The 17,324-nt window shown below is 43.9% G+C and overlaps 1 protein-coding gene and 1 long non-coding RNA gene across 3 annotated transcripts; both read left to right on the top strand.

The window, feature by feature from the left end:
• The first annotated feature begins 38 nt into the window (after positions 1–38).
• On the top strand, positions 39–7,459 carry trabd (TraB domain containing). 2 transcript variants are annotated; one of them, XM_030366023.1, is made up of 11 exons: positions 66–110; positions 221–293; positions 555–598; positions 932–998; positions 1,353–1,519; positions 2,658–2,798; positions 3,056–3,166; positions 3,620–3,759; positions 4,321–4,493; positions 4,683–4,779; positions 4,900–7,459. In XM_030366023.1, exons 3-11 carry the CDS (start codon positions 575–577, stop codon positions 5,072–5,074), a joined length of 1,095 nt encoding a protein of 364 aa, XP_030221883.1. In that variant the 5' UTR covers positions 66–110; positions 221–293; positions 555–574; the 3' UTR covers positions 5,075–7,459. The 2 variants fall into 2 exon arrangements, with proteins under 2 accessions (XP_030221882.1, XP_030221883.1); XM_030366022.1 differs by lacking the exon at positions 221–293 and having other exon boundaries at positions 39–110.
• A 2,911-nt stretch (positions 7,460–10,370) lies between these two features.
• On the top strand, positions 10,371–11,780 carry LOC115550861 (uncharacterized). Its single transcript, XR_003977953.1, has 2 exons — positions 10,371–10,882; positions 11,081–11,780. It is a non-coding gene; the product is annotated as an uncharacterized LOC115550861 (long non-coding RNA).
• The last annotated feature ends 5,544 nt before the right edge of the window (positions 11,781–17,324 follow it).

The following is a 17,324-nucleotide window of genomic DNA, read 5'->3' as shown; positions in this document are numbered from 1 at the left end:
GCAACATTCTGATGTGCACTGAAATAAACCACAAGTACCGGCATGCACTTCGCCATTGTCGTGTCCCTACGCGAGAGGTGAAGAGCAGCAGCAGACGAACGGAGTTCTGTGTAAGTTTCACATTGTTTAAGATCATATTCGAGATGTACTGTGAATTACGATTGAAAGATCCCATTTATAGCAAATAAGTATCCTTCCCCGTGTGTGACATGACTGCCAGGGGTGGGAGAGAGCTACCCAGTTCTTGTTGACTTCAAAGCTAGTAATAGCTTGCCATCTAGCTAGCCGAACAGGTGAGATTGAGTAAAAGTAAAGACCGACCTAGCCTCTTGATAGTTTGCTCAGCAGCCTTCATATCATGCATCTTGGCTGTATTACCGTTATGGAGATAGCTCGCCAACGTGTGGGTTATCCTATTGGACTTTCTTGCGACTAGGGTTAGAGTCAATTGTTTATTCAATTTGTATTGACAAGCTAAGGCTACAGTGTAACGCCGGCTACTTTTTGGTGTCATACGAAGATGCCGCGTTAATCTTTCCACTCGTCCCTCGCAGGTTATTCTGACGTTAGCATCATGGACCAGGACAACACTTCAGAGGTGTGTACGGGGGATGCTTTGTCACGGTATTTTCTCATAGGATAATGCATGGCGTTAATTGCTTCTCCTCTGGCTTTAAAATGTGTTGCATTACATGAAGTGCGATGTTGAGGATTTGGATTGTCATACCACGATAGTGTGTACAATTTGCAGCTCTACTCTTGAAAGATGTTCACCATGAAATATTCAAGTATATGTTATGTATGCGTGTGGTTCAAGCTGATGATGTTACAGTGGTTGTCAATGAGTTAGGCAATTTCGGAAGTTGTCATGATTCTAAAACGATATCACCTCAAGCTTTTGTTTGCTAACGTAGTGTCTCGTTTGTCGCAGGACGAGACTGTTGGGCCATCAGAGGATCCGTACGAGGACGAGATGCCTAGGCTGCCTCCGGGGCTCTGTGAGTAACTTTTGGATTTTCATGTCTATTTTCTCTTAGAATATTGACACAGTCTACCAATTGTTGCAATGACTTCGTTTAAACATGTACAGATGTGCTTGCTGTAATAAGGCATGTCACAATGATGTCACTATTATACCTGTTGGCCAATGAGCAGCGTCCGTGTATAAAGTGCATGCGTACAGACGTAAACAGTATTATATGGGTCATATTAAACACTGTTGGCCAGCTGATATAATAAACACGGCCTACGATAAGAGCAGCCTTATCTCATCAGCTGGCTATTTCTCAGCAATCCCTCCCCTACTGTAATCTTGTTTGTCATCATTTCCCTGTGTGTCATGTCTTCCGTAGCCGAGGCGGAGGCCGCTGAGGTGCTCTGGAACGTCCGGGCCCAGCGGCGCCAGGCATCACCTGACCTACCTGAGACGGTCACCCGCCTCACTGCCTCCGATGGCAGTCTGCTTTATCTGGTTGGCACCGCCCACTTCAGTGACAGCAGCAAGCAAGATGTGTCCATGGTAGGGATGCCAAAAACCTTGAATCAAAAACACGGCCCATATCTCAGCGGGTATTCTTGTACTGGTTTTGTAGCTGCTTGTTTTTTGTTTTTTTGTGGAAGAACAAGTCTGCTATAGTTTCCACCAACATTGATATGCGTGATTATTTTAACACACCACCATAGTATTGCTATGCTGTTAGGAATTAAACTTTCAGTTTTGATGTGGGGACATTCCGGGCAGGTGGTTAAAAAATTCCTGGCAGGTGGTAAAAACTCGTCGAACACTGAGGAACTCCCCCTACGCATGCCATTTGCTATACTAAATTTATTTTAATCTCAACAAGAATATGCAACAGCAAAGGATTTATTGTTTACTATTTCCTTATATATTCTCCTTCCAAACGTCATCATAATACATATAAACATTAACAAATGACTACAAAACTGTTTTTGAGTACATGTTTGCACCTGTACACCTGTACTGATTCTATATGCATCCAAACACCAAAGATCGGATGATTTGTACGATTGTAAAAATTGGTAGTGTCTGTGATTTAAAATTGTGTCTGGCAAAATAGAGAATACTAAAACAATGGAAATTTAAAAAGGTTCTCGTTCTAACTCATTGACCTCCATTTTACACAGTTTGCTTGCCTTCTCTGTCTCACAGGGTCAGATCCAACCTCGTTATCCTCTTCTCCCTCTACCTTTGTACTAGGGCTGCTCGATTATGGGAAAAACCATAATCACGATTATTTTGGTCAATATTGAAATCACGATTATTCAAACGATTATCTTATCTTGAGTTTGAAAACGTGTTGTATTTATTCACCATGTCTCTCCCAAAAAAAACGTTGCAACTGGGAACTTAAAAAAATACACAAAATGGTCAAAAAGAAAATGTTCCAATCTAAAATGATATACAGATATGTGTCCAGCTGTTCTGCCCTTTCTATAAATCATTAAAAAAAAATAAAAAAAATAATAATAATAATTAACAAAAAATCGGATAACTCGATTATGTTAATTTCCTGATCGTTTGACGCTAAAATCGTAATCGCGATCAAAATTCAATTAATCGCCCAGCCCTACTTTGTACCCTCTCGCGTCTAAACCATCTCAACTCCTATCTATCCCTCTGACTCCCTGTGACCCAGACGATCCGGGCGGTGCAGCCAGACGTGGTGGTGGTGGAACTGTGCCAGTATAGGGTGTCTATGCTGAAGATGGATGAAGTCACACTGCTGAAAGAGGCCAAGGATATCAACCTTGAAAAAGTCCAGCAAGCCATCAAACAGGTTGGCCCTCTTTAGTAGCAAATTAAATTATGAAAATGTTATTGTTTGTATTTAAATAAACAAATAGCCATCTGAAAGCCTAACTAATGGATGATCAAACATTTTTTATATAATATTATATCAGTATTAACTAACTGTGTGTGTGTGTGTGTGTGTGTGTGTGTGTGTGTGTGTGTGTGTGTGTGTGTGTGTGTGTGTGTGTGTGTGTGTGTGTGTGTGTGTGTGTGTGTGTGTGTGTGTGTGTGTGTGTGTGTTAGAATGGACTGATGTCTGGCCTGATGCAGATTCTCCTGCTGAAAGTCTCCGCTCACATCACAGAGCAACTCGGCATGGCTCCTGGCGGAGAGTTCAGGGAGGCCTTCAAAGAGGTCACACTCGCTCACCTCCTCATTCACTCAAGTGTTTTAGTATGATATGCACAGTAACACATGACAAGCAAAAAATGCGTAAAAGGAGTATGGTCACACACATTTCCCCACCTCATATTTGTGTTGATTACTGTTGCATACGAGTTTCACATTACAGATTTTATGCTTTTAATATGTAGTCAACATTTACTAACAAAAGCTGTAGAAGGAATGAACACAGCTACGCGATCCAGTAAACTGGATCAGAACTTCTTCACACCCATGGCGTGAGAACTGTGAAGCATTAACAATGCATTCCTACTAGACTACTTTGCCATTTCCACTGGGGAACAAGCGGTTAGATTCATTTGATATTTAATGGGGAAAATTATGTATTTTAAGGTTTAATGTTAATCAATAATTGTCATGCCAACTGCTTCGAATGAACCATTACCTGAATGTCCTTTCTTGCAGGCTGGACGTGTGCCCTTCTGTAAGTTTCACTTGGGGGACAGGCCCATCCCTGTGACATTCAAAAGGGCCATTGCAGCTCTCAGCATGTGGCAGAAGGCCCGCCTAGCCTGGGGACTTTGCTTCCTGTCAGACCCCATTAGGTAACTACTATGTACAGCACTTGCACTGTATGTTTCTGTCATCTAATGGATTTTACAATTTTACAGACTGGTCACCATGACTGTACGAAAAAATTGCTATAAATATATTTAACACAATAGCCCAATGAATACACCTGGTTATGCTTAATTCAACTTACAGGAAATTTTTAAGTTAAACCAAATCCAGGCGTGTATCTACATATTCTTTCATTGGTTCACTAGTTGCTTTTATTATCCAAAAGGCATTCTACTGAGAGCTATTGACTACAAATGTTTCAGGTAACCAAATGCAAAAAAAACATTATCATGGCTAATGCCAAGTGGGAAACATTTCACCGGTTCCATAGCCAAATCTTATTTTCTCCTCAAATAGTGCATTTAAATATCTAACAATACTGTAATGAATTGCACCACGACAATATTCAACCACCACACGAACAAAGGATTCTCATTGGGGTCTCGTCAGACAATTAAAACATTAACCCTACCGCCATCATTTCCGCGAAGCACCGTGGAGGTAGCTTGGTCTTACCCCGTGTCTGTTTGAATTGGGGTTGTCAGTAAAGAAGACGTGGAGAAGTGCAAGCAGAAGGACCTGCTGGAGCAGACCATGCTGGAGATGATCGGGGAGTTCCCTGCCCTCCACCAGACCATCGTGGCCGAGAGGGACATCTACCTCACTCACACCCTCCGCCAGGCCGCTCGCTGTGTGGAGGCTCCCCCTAATGCCCAGAGTGTGTACCCCCTTCATCCACTGAGCTCCCAGTCCAGCCTTGCTCAGCTATAGCAGTGATCTTTCTCCATTCAAGTAGATTAATGGAATTCAGTTGTACGTGTCGTGATGGGTAGCCTGGATAATTGTGTGCACGCTAAAATATGGATATTTAGTGACGGAAATGTATTATGCGTGTCTGTCTTTGTAGAAGTGCCTGCTGTGGTGGTCGGAGTGGTAGGCATGGGGCACGTTCCTGGCATTGAGAAAAACTGGGAGAAGGAGCTCAACATTCAAGAGATCATGAGGTCTGTTTTCGTTAACAAAAAAATAACTAATACAAATAATCAGATGTAATGTGAATATGTTATCTAAAAGTCGCCTGACTCCAGTCATCATTTTACATCTCATGTCATTTCCTCCATCAGTGTCGCACCGCCCTCACGCCTGAACCGGGTGATGGTCACGGTCATGAAGGGCGCCGTGATAGGGGTGGTGGGTTACGCCTGCTACCGAGTAGGGGGGAGCTTAGGCAGGGCTCTGCTGTCCCTACCTTCCGTTAAGTCTTTACTGGAGACGATTAAGCCACCGCCTCCCGCTTGACCTCCCCCCCCCCCCCCCCCCCCCCCCGTTCCCACCACCCAACCATGCGTCCCTCTTCTGAACATGCGTCACCGCCCTGAGAATATGAAAGCAATGCATCTGCCACCACTGGCCTTAACAATAAGAAGAGAGGCTGAAAGGACACGATGAACCGGCAGTCTCTTCAAGACAAGGAAGTGATCCACCGCTCCGGGGGAACCAGCACATACTTGTGTTTTAATGTCTGTCCCTGGTTTGGCACAGCAGGGCCATACTGCCAAAGAAACCCTGTACTTTGTTTTCTTCGGTTTTCTTGTACTTGGAGCAACGGTACATTTTCTACATGCCGTTTAATCTTCCGCCGCATTCCTTCGATTGGCTAGGAATAGATGTAGTGGTACGACTCTGTTCAACGGTTTCTTTCAAAGCACCATTCTTTGACACGATGAGGTGCCGGTTTCAGGTGGTCTGTCTTGAGCCCTGTTTCCATTGACATGCGTTTCTAATACAATCTTTTCCTTGTACTTCTCTGGATCTGGGCACTAAATGTTTCTTTTTTCTTAATTGGCCCTTTTAATTCCAAGCACTTTATAATTGAGTGTTAAGAGATATTTATGTACAACCGGTAAATGTTTGCTTAAAGAATACATTATATATGTAAATAACCTATAATATGCAGTAGTAATAGAATACGGCAAATGTATGCATACCAGTGTTCTGGAGAAAATACCCTCAAGCCATTTGTTTTGAACACTTTTTATATGTGGAATATCTCCTGGTATCTGGCCACTGGCTTGAACATGCATTATACACTTCGCAACTGGAATTGATTTACAAATATGTTTTCGCAAATTATCCAAGCATATTCCAAATCACTTTTTGGAATTGATATAATTATCTTTTATTTCCTAAAATATATCATCATGCCCGCAACAATATACCACAAGAAGTGCCTCATATCGCAGATCTAAAGGGCTCGTTTTGAGTGTCATCTTGAGAAAGTCGGTTAAAGGCAAACATGAATGATTTATGCGTTTTACATTGACCTTTACCAAATCAAGCAAAGAACTTTGATGCAATTACAAACTTTATACTTGTTTATCCTTTTGGTCCTTTTTTAATATACAACTGATGTTGGCCTACACATATGTTCATACTTAGTTGTCTTTGTTGAATGGCAATGGTACCTCACCTACTGCATTTTCGAAGCATACATCTGTACAGCTATAACCTGGTGTAACTAGCTTCACTGTGCCTCAGGATAATGTGTTGGCTTTGCATTTTTGTATTTGATTTCACCTTGAATGTGGAAAACACTTAAAAAGTAGGCTTTGAACTGACCTAAGATACACCTTGAAGAGATGGCCAACTAGAAAATAGCAACATGTAACTTTTGAGTAGCTACACATATACCAATATGAACATCTGTAGAATTTCCCAAATTATTATTTTAAGATGACGTGGTGCATAGAGTATGCACACTGGGACCTTCATGACAAAAGTTTTGTTTGAAAAGATTCAGAATCATGAACCAGAATATTTTGTCTTACTTTTTGTTGAAAGTAAAGCATTGTGGGGTTTTTGTAGTGACAGTATTGAAAAGGTCTATAGAGGTTAGGTGGTTGGGAGGTAAAAGCCTTACATATGTTCTCTGCTGCTGCCTTTGGTCTGCGTTTTACCTCCATCGTAGCTCTCAACATTAGCGTGGGCTACAACTTGTAAAGCCAATTTGTGCTGCACAAAATCTACTCCCTATTGGGATGTCTCAATGGTAAAGGCAAACGTTGGACTTTTTACTTTTTTTGGTCTTGTGACCCTGTGCACAACTTAAGCAACTGGAGGGATACGTGTGTGTGCGTGTGTGTGTGATTGTACAGTTCAGATGGCGATAGTAACAATGGCATGTTAGGAAAACCATTTAATGTTGGGATCCACATAATCTGGTATTTTGGTAATTCCCAGGTAAAAAGTCCATAAGATGTCTTAGTGTTATGTCGAAGATAAACCGGACATTCCCGGGGCTTTTATTATTGGGGTGGACTCTTCACTGGGTAGTGCCAGCTGTGATTGTAGCATGGGGTATTGCACCCAACATTGTTATTTTCTGTGTGTCAGGTAATAACAACAATGTATTTCTCCTTGATTACACCAGCCTTGGATAAACCTGATGAAGCAGCATAAGTCTACTTTTTTATTCACTGTCAATTTACAGATCCTTAGCAGCATGATGCAAAGTCAAGTATGACGTTCCTACTCATATATTTTGATTGAAGGAAATAAAACGAGCGAATGTATTTCTTGTATTAACATTGCTCCCTCAAAGCCTGCTATATTATCAAATACAATTATAATCAACATTTTCTGCATTGGACATTAATAAGTAAAATAAACTGATGATTAATATTATTATGTCGAAGTAATGTGATACTTCCTATGCTACAAGTTTTAAACCCTTGGTTCGAGTTGTATAACGGTATTACAGACTGAGCTCTTAATAGGGACTGAGCCCAGTCTTTAATCCAGAGGTGTAGCCATGGTTTCAACATTAGGGGGGAGAAATGCCTGGGGGCGGGGTCCATTTTGAACATGCATTAATCTGGTGCACTCTGAGAGCAAAATCTCGATACCTTGCAAGACCTTTTTAGGGATGATTTTTTTTAGGGATGTTTAAAACACTTTAATACTGGATGTGACCAAGCAGTCTGGGAGTGTGGAAGACTTGAAATTAGGAAAAGGTTGACACACATATACTTCAGAGCTCTGTTTTCCTTTACTTTTTAAATTGAATATAACATTTTGTGCTCCTCAATATTTCTTTTTTTCCACATTACATTCATTGATGTTTTGTCTTTTTTACAAAACACACACAAACAAACACCTGCACCACCACAACATGGACACAAAATCCAGCCAGTCCTTACACATTTGTACTTCATTTTTTATTGCATAACCATCACATTTGCCAATGTTGAGTAAAACCCACCCAGGTGCATCTATCTCATGGACCTAAATAGAAGTCACCCAAAAACTTTTGTTACCCCTCAGAAAACATAGATTTTCTGATATTTTCATCCATTTGTAAGTACATAGATGAGTTTCACGAGAGAGCGCACTGAGCTAATCTCATGGTGAAACCATTAGCCGTATTGAATGATGCACTGTTAAAGAATTAGACATGTCAAGGACATAACCTAAATGTTTTCTGATTAGTTATGGATTAATCTATGAATACATACATTATACAATGTTTTGTAACCTTGAGATGAAGATGAAGACAGCGATTTTAGTATCGATACTGTTGCACATAAGTATCTAATCCGATATTATTATTTTTAATTTTGATCGATTAGTATCCGAGTAAAAATAAAATGGACAACCCTACACTATATACATGTGTGTTAACATGATTCTGCTTGAATGTCATGATTCGGTCTTAACCTTTCATATTTACTCCTCTCTTAGGCGACTCACCTCTATGCCACCACTAGATTGACAAACTCTCCCTGTGCGGTCATCCTCCAAACTTTCTGTCTCTCCCGCTGGCTCACTAGCTCTACTCTGAACACAACAGAGGAAACATGGAAGGAATAATATCACAGATATCAGCAAACTATTTACCAGTAGACTACTGAAACACACTATAGACATCAGTGCCAACAGGATTCTGCTCTAATGTCACAATTCGGTTTAAACCATTAATATTTACTCTTTGACAATCATTTTGCAGACGCTTTTATCCAAAGTAACTTACAAATTGCATTGAACATAGGAAAAGCCAAGGCTCTATTAGTTTCCAGAACTCCTCTCTTAGGCTACTCACCTCTATGTCACTACCAGATTGACACACACTGCTTTCATCCTTTCATCCACCAAAGTGGACATGCCACAGGGAAGAAATATTATCAGATAACAAGTACTAATAAGTATGTGACCGGGGAACATAAAAAAAGGGTTCTATGTTCCTCGGTCTGTTACTTTTTCCACCATTACTGCCAAATACCGGCCGAGATAACTACCATTGCATGTGTTTACCTTTTGTGGAAGAGGGAGAGACGTCGGAGAACCTGAGGCAGTCTATTCATAAACAGGTGTTGTGTCGAGATCTGTTTCCCCGTCGAGATGTGTTTCCCCTAGTCCCCGCCCCCGTCCGAAATTACCTGAAGGGCGAAGGAAGCGCGCGTACACAAAAAGCTCGCCCACGAGCTGCTGTGCTCGTACCACAGAGGCACTTTGGAGAGAGCATTTGAATAATAATAGTTTGTTCTAAAAAGTTAGTATACACTGTTTGATGTTATTAAAGTCTTTAATGCTTGTCTGAGCCTCCTTTCCTATGGAACGGAGGGGGAACAGTATCTGACAGTAATATTCTAAGCTGTCAGGATGCGTTCCCCCTGTTCTAAATGGTCAAATTTAGTGATATCAGCCTGAAAACCACAGGACTTATCTGTTGTGGGGAAAGAAGTTAGCAGTATGAATTTGAAAGATTTGTGAGCCTCCTTTCCTATGGAACAGAGGGGGAACAGTATCTGACAGTATTATGAATGAGCACACTTCCTGACAAAAGTCCTAACATTAAAAATGTTAAAAAAAAAAGTCTCACAAAAATAATATTTTTTATTGATAGAAATCTACAATACAACATCTTCAGATAAAATTCGCTAAAAAAAGTCAGTTTTGAACCTTAGCTCTCTCCAAAGTGCCTCTGTGGTACGAGCACAGCAGCTCGTGGGCGAGCTTTTTGTGTACGCGCGCTTCCTTCGCCCTTCGGGTAATTTCGGACGGGGGCGGGGACTAGGGGAAACATCTCGACGGGGAAACAGATCTCGACGTAACACCTGTTAACAAACCCCGAGAAGCCCAATCCCTACGAGAGCTCCCCGCGCTACGGCCATCCGGAGGCGCACAGAGCTTTTGGCCGTGATATTATTATACAATTATATTATATTATATAGTATTATATAAAGAGCTCCGGGAGTCGCAAACGGCAACAATCACTTTCTCCTCAATGATGCAGTTCACCCCGGACTGCACTGCACTGAGTTGGCCGGTTGAACGCTGATTGGCTGTTACGTTACACATGTCACTCAGTGGCCACGCTGTTGAACGCCGATTTGCTGTCATCACGCGAATGTCGCGTCAAAGTTTAAATATTTTTAAAGATTGATAGATTGCGGGGAAAATAGGACCCTTTTCCCAGAAAAGGGTCATTTTCCCCGCTTTTCCCAAAAAGGGTCCATATGCTCCCCGGTATATATGAGGGGAACATAGGACCCTTTTTGGGAAAATCGGGGAACATGGGACCTTTTTTTTTTTTTTTTAAAGGGTCCTATGTTCCCCTAGCGGGGAACATTGGACCCGGGGAACATAGGGATGACTCCTTGGGCTCCACTATCCTTCACGCCACGGTTCTATTCCCTAGCGTCGCCGCCCATGAAAAAGCGCAAATGCGTACATGAGAAACGGGAAAGCTTCTACGACCAAAAGGGGACGTGCCTCCGCAAATGCCGCAAGAAACCTGGGAGATTGGCAGTTTACCACTAGCACCTACCGGCGTACAATACAAATGGATTACACCAGACGTTATTTGCTCTAACCAATACGCAGGCCTTGCCCTTTGCCGTCTCTCGTCTCGAGCTTCTCGCTCACAACCAATCACGTTCTTCTGGTCACTAGTTCTTAATTGATTTCAGCTGCGTCTCCCCCGCCTCTCCTCATAAAGGGCCCCCACCGTGTCGGATGTTAATCGTTTATTTTGCGTTGGATTGCGTGCGCTGAACAATCCGGACATCGTGGCCACCGACGTGGACACCCCGCCACGAGACCCACGCAGTGAGTAACGCGGGGTACTTCCTTCATGAGCACTGCACATGTTACACTCTCCCCATCTCCTCCTGTCGTCTGTTCTCGCTCCTCTATTGTTGTTTTACCGCTGGAGGTTAATGTGGATTTGCTGATGGAAGTGGTAGTTTGTGTTGAGTGGTTTATCTATGGGATCGACTGACTAACTAACGCTGCGGACCGCTACAGCACCGACCACCACACTGGGAAGTGTCCTCTGCTCCCTGTGGAAGCAGCATGGAAGAACTGCAGCAACTCTGATGGAAACTACCGGGCCTCCACGCTGTTGAACACAAACTGTAGGCCTACTACAAACAGAGGCGGTCCCACTCGGTTAAAGATCTCGAGGTCAATGCGGCAGACCGCTGGACCTGGACGTCACCTTCTGCAGATACTTCACTGCCCTCAGGAATCCACGGATAAGGTGAAACATGTCCGAAAAATGTCCGAAAAATCCAGGATGGAAACTTGTGGAAGGAAGAAAGGGTTCTATTTTTGCTCAACCCATAACCCCACTGAGACCTTCTGTGGAAACCTGTCTGACTGACTGACCCTACTGACTGGGGGCCTGTTGATGTGTGTTTGGTTGGTCTGGTAGAAGGTTTGCTGCTTGTGATCTGCAAGGTGGTCCTGGGTTAGATGCGGTGTCTGACTTGCACACCACTCTCCCAATTCTATTCTTCTCTTTACTACTTTTCTACTTTCAATACACTTGCTGCTGCTGCTGTTGACCGCTGGTGGTGCAATGTGGTTTTTATTCGCGTATGTTCTGTGGACTTTGCATTTGTATTTATGAACATGTTTGCCTGTTAGACCTCGGATTGGCAAACCTAAACTCCTTCACTGGCAAAATGTAGATGCAAATTAAATGCCAAAATTAACATTTCAATATTCGTTTTGCGTATTTCACCAATAGCTTCGTAACTAGACGGACCATATAATTTGCTCTTCAAAGATGCGGTCAGGCGCCCCTCCGTTATATAACGTGTTCTGCCCGCTACGAAATAGACCGAGCAATAGCAACCCTTTAGGCTATCTAATGTGAGGTTGGATATACGCAACATGTAGAGGTGTTTCAACAACAAAGATGGAAGTTAGTGAACTAAAGACTGTATATGCTCACTAAAAGAACGAACGACTACTACTCTTAAAGATTTTGAGGAATATGTATTTCTGCATCACCCGTTCCAATGCTATGATTAGTCGAGGCCTATCCAACAGCATCGACCCATTTTAGGTCGCGCCGTTTAGACACGCCCCTTGGAAATTGAACAACGCACTTCAACCATGACTTCAACGCAGAGGATCCAGAAGGATTTCACAAAGAGTCCATTGGAAGATATCGAGGAACATGAACATCACCAATGAAGGAGAGTAACGTTTCCACTTGCTATAGGATTTTAGTGAAGCACTAAATAGATAATAATAATAATAATAATAATAATATGTGGTCACCATTTATTGACTTTTTGGGTAAGACTTGCTTTACTAATATAACCGTGTTAAAACCGCATTCCTTTACTTTTCTTGTGTAGTTTCCCACTATTCATTAAATGTGTTATAGAAGTAAAAAAGTAATCAATAGAACTATACACATTTTTACAACAATTAATCATTATACAGGATTTGAACATTTTCTATTAGAGCTCATGCTTCATAATATTTCCAAGGATTGCAGAGTACCAAATGATTTATGAACAGTGGTTTGTTTTTGTTCAGGAGCGGATTGTACTCCCAGAGGCTTCAACAGAGCGGGTCTGGAGCTGGGAGCTGCAGGTGGATGTTGGCCAGGAGCCGTTCAGTCCTACAGGAACAGACGGGTGAGCCGTGGAACTGCACATCCTATAAACTCCTTGGCGTGGTCAAACGGTTCAGAATAAAACTGGAATTCAGTCATTGGTTGTGATTGGTTTGTTAGCCAAGCGTTCTCAGCCACTAGGACTAGTGTCCTTATGAAGATTAGATGTGTGTGTGTGTGTGTATGTGTGTGGCTGGGTTTGGGAGTTTATAGGAATTGATACTTCTCAAGAACGCAGAGAATGGGAGAAGATAAGCTATTGACATCTGAGTGAGCGCGGAGAAAAAATCTCCAGTGTTTAAATAGATTTTGTCTTGTTTCAGTAGAGGTGATGGAGGCGGTCGTCTGGAGGTGCTCGTCTGGAGGTCCGTGGCGGTCGTCTGGAGGTGCTCGGCGTGAGGTCCATGGCGGTCGTCTGGAGGCGCTCGCTGCAGGTGGAGGGAAGGCCGGGAGCCGTGCAGCCCAACGGATGCAGAACGGTGAGACACACAGCTGCACATTTTTTTTTAGGCCTGGTGAATTGTTTAGAATTAAAACTGACATGCAGCCACAGCAACTCTGAGGTGTTCTGAAAAATGTCAGATGCATTCTCAGCCACTAGGACCAGCGCCAGGATGTAGGCTAGGTGTGTGTGGCTGGCTGTTGGGTTAAATAATGCCTTACTCAAGACTGCACAGTAGGGCATCAGTGAGATCTGTGGGAGCTAAAGCAGAGGAGGAGTTGATTATCTGCATCATGTACGGGGAGAAATGTGCAGTGTGAAAATGGAACGTGTCATTCGCCTTTCAGAAGGACTGAGGCGGAGGTCCTGGAGGGAGAGGCCAGCCTGGAGGGAGAGGCCAGCCTGGAGGCGGCGGTGGCCTGGAGGCGTCCAACCTGGAAGGGGAGGCATGGAGAGCCAGGTGGCGGCTCCTCATCCAGTAAAGTCCTCATCTTCTTCAGTGCATCCATGATGAAAGGGGAGAAATGTTCCAGTGTGCAACTGGAACTTGTGTCTCACATTTCAGAAGGGCCTGGAGGCGGCCAACCTGGAAGGCCTGGAGACGGTCGAGGTCCTGGAGGCAACGGCGGGCCTGGAGGTGGAGGCCAACCTGGAGGTCCTGGAGTCGGTGGGCCTGGAGGCGGTGGTTGGGTCCAACCTGGAGGCGGTGGTGGAGACCAACCTGGAGGTCCCGGCGGTGGCGTCCACCTGACGGCGGTCAGCCTGGAGGGTCCGGCGGCGGCGGCGTCCTGGAGGGTCCGGCGGCGGCGGCGTCCTGGAGGGTCCGGCGGCGGCGGCGTCCTGGAGGGTCTGGCGGCGGCGGCGTCCTGGAGGGTCCGGCGGCGTCCTGGAGGGTCCGGCGGCGTCCTGGAGGGCCCGGCGGCGGCGGAGTCCTGGAGGGCCTGGAGGCGGCGGCTCCTCATCCAGTAAAGCTAAACTCTTCTCCAGTGCATCATGAACGGGGAGGAATGTCCGGGTTGCAAATAGAATGTGTGTCACATTTCAGAAGAAATGAGGCGACGTTGCGGAGGTCCAGGCGTTTGGCCCGGTGGAGGTCCTGGAGGAGACGGTCCCGGCGGTGGAGGACGGCTGGGGGATCCGGCGGTGGAGGTCCGAAGGCGGCTCGTGATTAGACCAACCAGCTCCTCATCCATGGAAGGTAAGCTCTTTCTCCAGGTCAATCTGATCAACAAGAAAATCAAAGGGCGCAGCCATGAACTGGTGGTATCGCCATTTGGGGATTAAACTCTAATGTTTAACTCAAGTAACTGCAGTGTTTCCCCATGCACTGTATGGTTAAGGCCGTCTTAACAGTAGGGCCCCGCCTTGACTACCAATGTAGAAAAATTATATATAAAAAATAATTATGCAATAATAGTCTCGCAAAGCCAGACCAAACTACAGCAAGTAGTATGGTCTGGAGCCACGCTACCTCGAGCCGTCTATCCGTGGGGAAACTGGGCGGGCCTGTTTTTATTTCTTTAAACCAATCACAATCGTCTAGGGCGGGACTAAGCCCGGGAAGCAGCAGCGGTGTCCATGCAAAATAGAACATCTTTCTTCCTCAGCAAATGCTGTAAGCAAATCTTTTGCAGTTCTTTGTAATTTTCGACGGAAAGAGCCAAACATGCCAACTTTACAGCGCCGTCAAAGTCCTCTTCAAAACTCGCCATACTGCCTAGTTTCCGAGTTTGATGGGAACACAATACGGGAACGCCAGCAACCGGAAGGGGAGGAGTCGCGGCCAAATCCGACACTAGGCAATAGACGCTGTCCATTTCCGTTCAGCCAGACTAATGCAATAACAAAGTGCAAAACTCGTAGGGAATGAAAACATACTTTCCTCAAGTACAAAAAATATAGATAAATAATTAGTCGGTTATATTGTATACAGTCGAGCCATAAAGCATTTTGAATGCAATTGAAAAGGCGGTTGTATGTATTATTGCGAACTGAAACCCTCACCGAAGACCCCCCCCCCCACCACCTTGACTAAGACATTGTCTGGGGGTAACACTGAACTGGGTTGTAGTACACTAGGGTAGCTGGGTTATCTCCAAATGGTAACTGAGTGTTACCACCAATTGCTCCACCAGGATTGAAGGAGTCACTGGGGATGAAGATCACTGCTCAGGGGCTGACGCCCCCCCCCCCCCCCCCATCTTTCTGGAGAAGGTATACAGGTGCTGGTCAAATTATTAGAATATCATGAAAAAGTTGATTTATTTCAGTAATTATATTCAGAACGTGAAACTTACATATTATATCAATTCATTACACACAGAGTGATATATTTGAAATGTTTATTTCTTTTAATTTGGATGATTAGTACTGACAATTACTGAAAATCCCAAATTCAGTATCTCAGAAAATTAGAATATTAGTTACGACTAGTACAAAAAATGATTTTTTAGAAATGTGGGCCAACTGAAAAGTATGAACATGGAAAGTTTCAGCATGTATGGCAATCAATACTTAGTTGCAGCTCCTTTTGCCTGAATTGCTGCAGCAATACGACGTGGCATGGAGTCGACCAGTCTGTTGCACTCCTCAGGTGTTATGAGAGCCCAGGTTGCTTTAATAGTGGCCTTCAGCTCTTCAGCATTGTTGGGTCTGGCATCTCGCATCTTCCGCTTCACAATACCCCATAGGTTTTCTATGGGGTTAAGGTCAGGTGAGTTTGCAGGCCAATCAAGAAGAGGGATACCATGGTCCTTAAACCAGGTACTGGTAGATTTGGCACTGTGTGCAGGTGCCAAGTCATGTTGGAAAATGAAATCGTCACCTCCATAAAGTTGGTCCGCGGCAGGCAGCATAAAGTGTTCTAAAACTTCCTGGTAGACTGCTGCATTGACCCTGGACCTCAGGAAACACAGTGGACCAACAGCAGCAGATGACATGGCACCCCAGACCATTACTGACTGTGGAAATTTTACACGGGACTTCAGGCAACGTGGATTCTGTGCCTCTCCTGTCTTCCTCCAGACTCTGGGACCTTGATTTCCAAAGGAGATACAAAATTTACTTTCATCTGAAAACATAACTTTGGACCACTCAGCAGCAGTCCAGTCCTTTTTGTCTTGAGCCCAGGCGAGACGCTTTTGACGTTGTCTCTTATTCAAGAGTGGCTTTACACGAGGAATGCGACAGCTGAAGCCCATATCTTGCATACGTCGGTGTGTGGTGCTTCTTGAAGCACTGACTCCAGCTACAGTCCACTCTTTGTGGATCTCCCCCACATTTTTGAATCGGTTTTGTTTGACAATCCTCTCCAGGGCGCGTTTATCCCTCTTGCTTGTACACTCTTTTCTACCACATCTTTTTCTTCCCTTCGCCTCTCTATTAATGTGCTTGGACACAGAGCTCTGGGAACATCCAACCTCTTTGGCAATGACCTTTTGTGTCTTGCCCTCCTTCTTTAAAGTATCAATGGTCATCTTTTGGACAGTTGTCAAGTCAGCAGTCTTCCCCATGATTGTGTGTCATACAGAATCAAAACGAGAGACCATTTAAAGGCTTTTCCAGGTGTTTTGAGTTAGTTAGCTAATTAGAGTGTGGCACCAGGTGTCTTCAATATCTGACCTTTTCACCATATTCTAATTTTCTGAGATGTTGAATTTAGGGTTTTCATTGGTTGTCAGCTATAATCATCTTCTTTTTGGCAAAAAACACTTATAATGTATCAGTCTGTTTGGAATGAATGTATACATTCTACAGGTTTGACTTTCTAAATGGAATTAATGAAATAAATCAACTTTTTCATGATATTCTAATAATATGACCAGCACCTGTATATATCTACAGCTGATGTGATTAAAGTTCTGCAGTTCAGATCCGCTGATAAAGGGTCCCATACCATATCCACAGCGTCCTCATGGTGCAGGCGGTCAAACCTCCACCTCTTTGAAGAGACCAAGCAGCTTAATGACTGACTGGTTCTTTATACTCCGGAGCAGAGGACAGACCTAAGGCCTACAGCGCAGCAGACTAGAGACTCTCTGTGGAACCGGTAAGATACTGGATTGACCATCTTGAGGACATTTTCATTTATTCAACAAGGTTAGTTTTGTTTGGCGGGTATGTTGCTTTGATACTAGGGGCTTCTTCTGTAACAAACTTTCTAGAGAATAAGATCTGCCAATCAGTGGGATGTC

The sequence above is a fragment of the Gadus morhua genome, chromosome 9 (assembly GCF_902167405.1).
Source record: "Gadus morhua chromosome 9, gadMor3.0, whole genome shotgun sequence".
NCBI lineage: Eukaryota > Metazoa > Chordata > Actinopteri > Gadiformes > Gadidae > Gadus > Gadus morhua.
This window is presented reverse-complemented; position numbering and strand designations above follow the sequence as displayed.